The sequence below is a fragment of the Vipera berus genome (genome assembly GCF_964194415.1).
Source record: "Vipera berus genome assembly, chromosome: 2".
Taxonomy (NCBI): Eukaryota; Metazoa; Chordata; class Lepidosauria; order Squamata; family Viperidae; genus Vipera; species Vipera berus.
In genome coordinates this window covers 21,272,396-21,282,280 of record NC_138203.1, presented here as the reverse complement: position 1 = coordinate 21,282,280, position 9,885 = coordinate 21,272,396, and the positions used below count along the sequence as shown (strand labels likewise).

Genomic DNA, 9,885 nt, shown 5'->3' with positions numbered 1-9,885 from the left:
AGTCAAGTTGTTTGAATATTTCAGGATTGTTTGTTCAAAAATTTCATCGAAGTTTATTGTAAGATAAAGCTACAAAAAGAAAAATTAGAAAGTTAAGAGAGGTGCAAAGAGGAAGTAACAAAAACAGGTGCAACTTCTTTGTTCAATACAGTAGAGTACAAAAAATAAAGAATTACAACTCAACCTTTAGCCTCACATTTCTCAACATTTCAAGTCATTTCTATAACAACAAAATCATTCTAATCATTAAAACCTACAATCAAAGTGATTTCAAAAAAAGTCCAGAAGCAGAATATTTCAGGATTGTTAAAGAGATCTACAACCCCAACATCTCTCTTTGTTTTAGTAAGACAAGGTGAAAGAGATGTGGGTTACGTCAGGTGTCCGGAACCATCTGCCAGGCAGAATGCAGACCACTATACACAACTGTTAGCCTGCCAAATGCTAACATCATTACAGTTGTTGTTAGTAAAAATTTCCTTTATCCCTTAGTGCAGAAGTACTTAACTTAAATTCCCAGACCTATAGAAGTGGAAATTATTAAAAATACTGTATAACTAAAAGTAATTACATTAACAGCAGTTAATTTGCAAACAAAATAAAACTTAATTAGTTTTAAGGTCCTTTTCTCAGCTATTATTTTTTGGAATGTGGCCTTTAGCCTATCAGTGAGGCCAAAAGTGATTCCTGATCAGAAAAAGATTGAGTATCTTTTTCCTACTGGGCTGCTCTAAATTTGGGGATATTCCTGCAATATGGATAAAATCCATATAAAATCGAGTGGGCTGATTATCTTCCAACTTTTATTTGGGAAGAGAATATACACCAATAAAATATTTGTAAACCTTTCTTGTCATGTATTATTTAACAGAAAGAGATATTTTGCAAATTTCAATAGCACTGTCTCTATTTTTCTGCCTCTTCATTGTTAATCACATTGTCCACCCAGTTCCATTACCAATGACATTCATTACTGGGAAGTCTGTTGTGTAAGACAAGGTCTTATGCTAATTACACTGACACTCTCTCCACTGCATCTGAGGATGCCAGCCTCACATTCAGTCATAGTCTGTTGGTCAGGACTTCCATTCACACTGACACAAATGCTTGTTCCAGTTTCACTGCATTGTCCAGCTTCTCTGCATGTGCACGTGTTGGTGGACTCTAAATAATGAACAGTTGCAAAGTAGGAGGTTAATGTAATGAAGACAGAAAATCAGATCTGTAATACACAAACCAACCTAACCAATTGTTGAAGTGAGAGTGTTAGTTAAAAAAAAGGCCAAATTAATATGTTTATGGCTTGAAAGATGTATTGAGAGTTTTTACCAACGGTCTAGCTCTAGCATATTCTCCCAGGCAAGGGTAACCACAGAGTATGGTCACAAAAAGTTAATCTGGTAGCCAGGATGATGTGATTAAAGCTCTAGTTATTTTTTATGTGTGTCATGTGTTTATATATATATGCAACACACATTAAAAAACCAGATGTTTGATCACACTGTTGTAGCTACCAGTTTGATTTTTCTGCTAAGCTTGTAAGCCGCCCTGAGTCTTTGGAGAAGGGCGGGATATAAATGGAATTAAAATAAAAAAAATAAAAATAAAAAAAAATAAGAAGCAGCAACAGATATAACAGTCAGTGTGTGCACATGTGTGGTTGAATTCTGGTGACTGCCTGGGCAAATTCATGGCAAGTTTTCATGGCAAGATTTCAGCAGTGAATTGCCACTGTTTGTTTTTTAGGACTGAGAGACTGACCAACTTAACATCACCAACTAGCTTTGTGCCTAAGACAGAACTAGAACTTACAATCTCCTGGTTTGTAGCCCAATGTTTTAATCACTAGATCAAACTGGGTTTTGTAAGCTATTGCTTGGCCCTAATTCCTTCCTCTGCTCTTTGCCTTGATAATAACCCTTAATTTTCTCTCTGAGTACTTTGAAGGGCATAATTGAGCTGTGGTGGCGCAGTGGTTGGAATGCATTACTGCATGCTACTTCTGCTGACTGCCGCTGCCAGCAGTTTGGCAGTTCTATTTTCACTAGCTCAAGATTGATTCAGCCTTCCATCCTTCTGAGGTCGGTAAAATGAGGACCCAGATTGTTGGGGGCAATATACTGATTCTGTAAACTGCTTAGAGAGGGCTAAAAAGCACTGTGAAGAGATATATGTCTAAGTACTGTTGCTATTGCTAAAATAGGCAATGTGAGAATATTTTTTAGAAAATCTGAAGGGACAAAAAATCCCTCTAGGTCAACCTGAATGAAATTGGTGTGTGTGTGGGGGGGCAATAATCACCCTGACTCTTTATCAGAGACAGATCCAAATTTACAGTCTCTAGCTTTTGTAAGTAAGGAAAAATCTCTTACCATCACAATCCTCCCACAATTGACAGGAATCACAACTTCGCTCAGATAGAGTACGGTCTTTGCAGTTTTCCTCTCCCACTAAATTATATTGCCTACCCCTACACTCAAGGGCATGCAGCTTGCAAATGGTTAGCCATATGCTCCTCTGAGTTTTGGGGTCAGTAGCACAGACATCCAAGGAAGAGCTGGAAAGGAAAAAAAATAACTCCAGCAAATCACCCACAACACTCTTCTGACTTTTAACAGCAGGTACACACTGTCTGAATCCTCCAGGCTGCATGAAGTCCTTGAAAGCTTAGGGTGAAATCTCCAAGCTCTGCTGCCAAATTGCTATTCTTAATACGTCAAAAGAGGACAGTATTACACAAATGGAGTTTAATCATGTGAATTGTCTTTAATATAAATAAGCTGCATACATTCACTGGCTAGTATGGTGTCCTCAATCTCCACACATTTTCTGATTTTTATGGTGAAATTCAAGGGCAAGTCCAGATGTAGCCTGGGGTTGGAAACTGTCAACTATCTAAAGACAGGATTGCCTTCCAGGATATATCCTGGATCTAGATGATGACAGTGGGTGAAGCTCTACTTCTCCTTAAAACCCCACTTCTCCCATAAGCACTTCACATTCACCGTTTCGGCAGGAGAGGAAGGGTAAATAGCAATAATTTCCTCAAATCAAGCTCATCTCATCTTGTGTCAAAAATGCAGGAATTAGAAGGGGGAAATTATTGATTTAAATTTAAAATATTAAAAACTTTAATAAAACATAATTTTATATAGTTCTACCTCAATGCCAGGCCGTGTTAATGGCAGGGTTATGCCAGCAAGTCATCTGTGTGCATGTTGCTCCCAGTGGGCACTGTAGAAGATGGGTAGTTGTTTGAATAGTGCCACATTCACAGCAAATATTCTTGTCCTCATGGAAAAACCATGGGGTCTTTAATTCTAGCCAAACCAGTGCACAGTCTATTCAAACATCTCCACACCATCCACTCCTCCTCAAACTTCAAGGTAACTCCTCAAGCAGTTCTATCCAACTATGAAGATAAGTTCAGGGGTTTTTTTTGCAAATGAAGCTCCAAAGCTTTTTAATTCATCCAAGACTCACACATTTAAAATTTTAATTTAACAGAAATGGCATAATTGTTAAATCCATTCACCTGCATTCGTTTGGCAACTTACAAACACACTGAGTCTGATAAACTCTCTCCCATGGTTGGCACTGAATCACTGTTGCACGTGTGACTGGAGGAACAACTGAAATGTAAGAAGAAACATAGCATCACTAGGAGAAAACGGGAAGCCAAAGAAAACTCCCCCAGCACAGCCTCAGGAGTTTCATCAGGGGAGGAAACATGGACCAATTGTGAATAAGGGACGTGATACTTTAATGACAAAATTAGGGCTTAACCTTTAGAACTGGGGCAGTTTTATGGCTTTTGAGAGTCCAACTACGTGACACCTATGCTCATGATCACTTCATTAAATGCTCTCTATGGCTACTGCAATAATAAGTAGGTTTAAACCAGAGGTGTCCTACTTTGGCAACTTTGACATGTGGACTTTTAACTGCCAGAATTCCCCAGACTGGCTGGGAAATTTTGGCAGTTGAAATCTACAAGTCTTAAAATTGTTGAGGTTGGACACCCCTGGTTTAAACTATTCCTCTTTAATCACGAGTAAAACAAAAATTATGTTCCATCATCCACTGCTATCAATGCCTATCCAATTTTAATATTTGCATTTTAGGCTATGCTGTTGTTTTATACATATACATATAACATACAAAATAACTCTTATACTTTTTAAGGGCCCCTTTCAGCCTTCTGAAACCCACCTTCCTATCATTGAAAGAAAAATAGGGATTAAAAGAAATTTTTTGACTGAAAATTGGCTCATTAGAAGCAATCATTTCATGGAATACATTTATTACACTCAAACAAAAAGAGGGTACACACTTGACCTTGAAGAAAGTTCATTGATATAAACTTCATTTATTAATTTTTAGGAATATAAAGTATACTTAGTACATTAGGACAGGCAGTGTTTGGATCAGGGCTGGCTTAAGACCAGAGACAAAAAGCTCCCTTCCTTCATTTCATGTATAATTTTTTTATTTTTTATTTTAATCCCATTTATATCCTGCCCTTCTCTGAAGACTCAGGGCGGCTTACAATCTAAGCACAAATCAAATGTGCTTAGCAATAGCCTTCATTCTATGTATATACCTGCTTATTAGGGCTTTCGCCCCCCCCAGCGGCATTATTACAAAGTCAGCTTATTGCCCCCAACAATCTGGGTCCTCATTTTACCTACCTCGGAAGGATGGAAGGCTGAGTCAACCTTGAGCCTGGTGGGATGCGAACCTGCAATAATTGCAGGCAGCTGGTGTTACTTAAGGAGGCATTAGCCCACTGCTCCACCAAGGCTCTGGATCAGCAACTGGATTAAGAACAATATTTGTGTTACTCGTCCCAGCTTCTGCCAACCTAGCAGTTTGAAAGCACGTAAAAATGCAAGTAGAAAAATAGGGACCACTACGGTGGGGAGGTAACAGTGTTCCGTGCGCCTTTGGCGTCTAGTCATGCCGGCCACATGACCATGGAGACGTCCTCGGACAAGCGCTGGCTCTTTGGCTTTGAAACGGAGATGAGCAGAATTGGAAATGACTAACACACATGTGCGGGGGAACCTTTACCTTTACCTTTATCACCTCTAAAGATAGCTAACTAGCTTAAGAGGCATAGATGATGATGGTGGTGATAGCATCTACCAAATTGATGCTATTTTTTAACCTATTTAGAACTGAAACATACCTTGTTTTTGGCAGTGGATTTGAGCAAGATCAGGAGACCATTTCAGACTAGGTTCACATAGAAGAAGAGATGATCCTACTAGCCGCATGTCATTTGGGCAGGACAGGTGAATTTTCTCTCCAATCTGATAGGAAGGCTTCAGTGGATTTCCTCTCAGTCCTCCTTCAAGCCTTGGTAAAAGACAAGCTGTTTCTAAGAAAAAAGAGGCAAAGACACAAATATTTTCAATTGCTGTTTTCTATTTTCCTGTTGAAAACAGTAGCCCTTACCTCTTTCAGCTACATCTTAAAACTGAATCAGAAAATAATAGAAGTGATATAATAATAATAATAATAATAATAATAATAATAATAATAATAATAATAATAATAATAAGAAGAAGAAGAAGAAGAAGAAGAAGAAGAAGAAGAAGAAGAAGAAGAAGAAGAAGAAGAAGAAGAAGAAGAAGAAGAAGAAGAAGTTGGAAGGGACCTTGGAGGTCATCTAGTCCAACCCCCTGCTCAGGTTATGCCGTTATGCATCGTGGCTTTTCTGTTTCACATACCTGTAAGGAGTTTTTGACAATTTTGGGACACTGTTCCAACAGCCTGTTCATTGTTATACACAGAGTCCTTTTATTGTATGTAATCCATGATTTCTGTGGCACACAGGATGTTTACAGTAAACAATAACAATAATAATAATAGAGTTGGAAGGGACCTCTGAGGTCTTCTAGGCAACCCCCTGCTCAGGCAAAAAACCCTATACCATTTCAGACAAATGGCTGGCTAGTCTCTTCCCAAAAACCTCCAGTGTTGGAGCATTCACCACTTCTGGAGGCAGGTTGTTCCACTGATTAATTGTTCTAACTGTCAGGAAGTTTCTCCTTAGTTCTAGGTTGCTTCTCTCCTTGACTAGTTTCCATCCATTGCTTCTTGTCCTGCTTTCAGGTGCTTTGGAGAATAGCTTGGCTATTGAGTGTGTTGTATAAATTGTATGTACTGCACATCTTTTTTTCCTGTTTTTTTTCCTTTTCTCTATTTCCCCTCCTCTATTTTCTGTTCTTTTCCACATGACTTTTATTCTTTTATAATGTGGGTGATAAATAATGTCGACCCAGATAAGATCCTGACCTGTAAACTGAGGACTAGTACTGCAGAACTAAAACCTGGCTATATCTTATCCAAGCATGTGCAGATACATGTGAAAAGATTCAAATGATCTTCTGAAATTTTCCAATCACATTGGACTATAATTTCCATTATTCTCTGAATAGGCTTAATAAAAGTTTTCCAATAGATTTAGAGCAGGGATGGGAACCATGGCCCTTTTATGACTTGGAATTCCTGGCTCAGGAATTCTGGGAGTTGAAGTCCACAGGTCATAAAAGGACCATGGTTCCCCACCCCTGATTTAGAGATTCCCAGGTTAGCTGCCCCTTCTTCATTTTAGCACCTTCCAGATATTCTGACTTCGGCTGCCAAAAATCCTCACCCAATATGTTGATTGCTAAGAATTCTGGAGGATGTCTGAAAGGTGACCACATGGGGGAAATCTGGATAAGGACAGAATATCAAATTCTTCTTTTGTTTGAAATATACAATATTTGAGTAACCAGATTTTTTTTAAAAGAGATTAAAAAAAAAAGATTTATCGAGAGGAAAAAATCCTGGTGCATGATGAACACAAAAGAAAGCTTTTGTGTAATGTGCAATGTAAAGGGAAATCATTTACATCTGCGCATAAGAAAAACAAAGAAGGATAAATATTACAGATACATCCTAGGATAAAATAATGCATAACAGTATATATTTTTATAGATGTTTTAGTACATGGAAAATTTAGTTTTATAATAAGAAATCTTTAAAATGGCGAAGCATAAAGAAAAAGGTGGCAGTTGTTTTCAGAATTATTTTGATTATGTATAATTATTTCTGTGGAGTGAAATAAAACGATAAATGTGGGGAAAAATATGTATTATCCCCCTTTTTCCCTTCTTTAGAACAGACGTAGGAAGAAACTTGTCACAGAGAAGAAAAAAGAATTACTGAGGACAACCACACAGAGAGAAAACAGAAGAATGCTAATATGATATTGGGAGGAAGGGGAGGGGAAAAGACCAAAAACAGAATGGAGAGAACTATTATGAATGTCAATTGTTTGGGAATGTCAATGTTTAGACAACTATTAAGGCCTCCACTTAACAAAAATCTTCCCTTCCTAGGGCATGCCCTTCTTATATGAGAATCTGTATTTTATTTATTTTATTTTTATTTTATTTTATTATTTTATTTTATTTTATATTTTATTATTTTATTTTATTTTTATTATTTTATGGACCCTCGGTGCTCTCTGAGCTTGCCTGTTTTCTTGCAGACATTTCATTAACCCTCCTAGGAAACATCATCAATAGCATGTCTGTAAGAAAATAACCAAGCTCAGAGAGCACAAAGGACTCTTCATTTCAACCCTGAGCTACAAATATTCTTCTTTATTGGTATTTTATTTTATTTTATTTTTTTATTTTATTTTTTTATTTTATTTTATTTTATTTTATTTTATTTTATTTATTTTATTTTATTTTATTTTATTTTATTTTATTTTATTTTATTTTATTTTATTTTATTTTATTTTATTATTTTATTTTATTTTATTTTATTTTATTTTATTTTTTTATTTTTTTATTTTATTTTATTATTTTATTTTATTTTAGTACTGCTCATCTCACTCTCAATGAGTATTTTACCTTCTTCCTTCTTCAAAATATTATTGTTTGTTTGTTTGTGTGTGTGTGTGTGTGTGTGTGTGCACATGCACAAATGTGTCTTTGTGTCTAAATCAGTCTTGACTTCGAGTTTTCCACTGCTTCCTTCCTAGGCTGAGAGAGATGAACTGGGCTAAAACAATCTAGTTGAGTTTGGGCTTAGGGCAGGACTAGTATTCACAATCTCCTGGTTTCTAATCTGGAACATTTAGCGTGTTTCCCTGAAAGTAAGACCCGGTTTTATTTTCTTTGGGGCTCTGAAGTAAGCACTAGATTTTACTTTTGGGGAGGGTTTACTTTTTGCCGGTACTGGTACCGGTACTAGTAGGCCGTGAGTGCACGGGGTGGGATGAGGCCTATGCATGGGGTGGAGAAACAACGTGGTGGTGAGAGAGTGGTGGTGGCCAGGTACGGTACAGGTGCGGCCTAGTACAGGGCGAGTCGGCCCAGATCCGGAGTGCTGCCCTGCCGCTGGCCTGCCAGGGCCCTTCGTCAGTGGCCGCCAGTGGAACCGCACTGCCCACGCTTCCGCCTTTGGGCTACTGAGTGCCAGCCTGCATGCCTATTCAGTGTTGCAAGCATTGTGCTAAGGGCTGAACCTGGTGTTCTTTGGGCCTCGTGGGGCTCTTTGCCCTCCTGGCCGTGCTGCTCTGGGCTGCCCTAGCACACGGCAAGGTGGCCCAGATTTTCTGAGAAACTGCCAGAGTGACCCTCCGCTGCCAGCCTGCCAGAGCCCTTTATCAGCAGCCTCCGGCAAGCCGGCAGCAGGGGGTGGTGGTCGCATGGAAGATCTGGGCCAACTCGTCATGCCCCATGCTAGGGCTTACTTTCAGGGTAGGGCTTATATTAGGCCCACTCCCCCCCCAAAAAATCAACTGGGGCTTACTTTTGGAGTAGGGTTTACTTTTGGGGAAACACGGTAGTTATTACACCAAATTGGCTCTAAAGTTATTGCTAATGATGGGAAATTGGAGAAAGATAAAAAGAAGTACTTCTTTACCGTGTGTGTGTGTGTGTGTGTGTGTGTGTAAACTCTGGATCGAGGCAATTTCCTTTCCTATCAATAACTGACAAGTTGGTGAGAAAATCCAGTGAAGTCAATACCCTAATGCAGTGTTTCTCAATTGCAATAGTTTGTAAGATGTATGAATTTCAATTCTGTCTGGAAAATTATGGGAACTGAAGTTGGAGAGGTTGAGAAAAACTGTCCTAATGGATATCAACAAATATGGTTTCTTCCAGTTGAAAGGGCTTATCCCTCCCAATAGCAATTTTTAGGGAATACCATCCAAATAGTGATATTATATTTATATCCTATTTACAGTCATCCTAAAGTTATCTATCTGACCATAATGGGAACAGATACAGGACTAAACAGACTTTTGGTCTGCTCCAGCAATACTCTGCTATTCTTATACATACTCTGGCAGCTGATTTCTCCAATGGTCCACTTCAAGCCTTCAGCACAGGTAACAACTGGGTTTCCTACAATTACAAATCCAGTGTTGCAAGCATAATGGATGCTTTTCCCCACAGGATAGAATGAATCAGCATCCTAGGAAAAACCAACAATCTTGAGAATCATTGAACCAAACAAACAAACAAATCTTTATATGCAGAATATTCTTACAGAACATATCAAACAATACAACATTCGCTTATTTTTCTTTGGTTTATGCATTTTTGGAATATCAGTAACAGTTGGAATTAAGTACTTGTGTTTCTGTAGAACAGTAATAAAACTGCAAAAAAACCCTCTAGCAGTAGAATAGTCTCTGCACCTTTGGTGAAAGTAGTTAAGAAGTCAGAACTTCTTTTGTATCTTCCAAAAAGAGGACAGAAAAAGGTAAAAAATACTTCAGTGGGTGGAATGTAGTATGTCAAAGGATTGTGGTCCTTATGTTCTAGCTGTCTTATTCAAGTGTCCTTCCAAAGGGGTTGAACTACCAGA

General features: G+C 38.2%; 1 protein-coding gene across 2 annotated transcripts in view; it reads right to left on the bottom strand.

The window, feature by feature from the left end:
* C7 (complement C7) overlaps positions 1 to 9,885 on the bottom strand; it is a 34,817-nt gene continuing 24,932 nt past the window's right edge. For both annotated transcript variants that reach the window (XM_081320811.1, XM_081320810.1), the window contains exons 14-18: positions 9,357 to 9,489; positions 5,192 to 5,383; positions 3,536 to 3,632; positions 2,373 to 2,557; positions 1 to 1,164 (exon numbers count right to left, since the gene is read on the bottom strand). In XM_081320811.1, the coding sequence (XP_081176937.1) occupies positions 971 to 1,164; positions 2,373 to 2,557; positions 3,536 to 3,632; positions 5,192 to 5,383; positions 9,357 to 9,489 (801 nt within the window). In that variant the 3' untranslated portion in view covers positions 1 to 970. The remainder of the gene's footprint in view (positions 1,165 to 2,372; positions 2,558 to 3,535; positions 3,633 to 5,191; positions 5,384 to 9,356; positions 9,490 to 9,885) is intronic.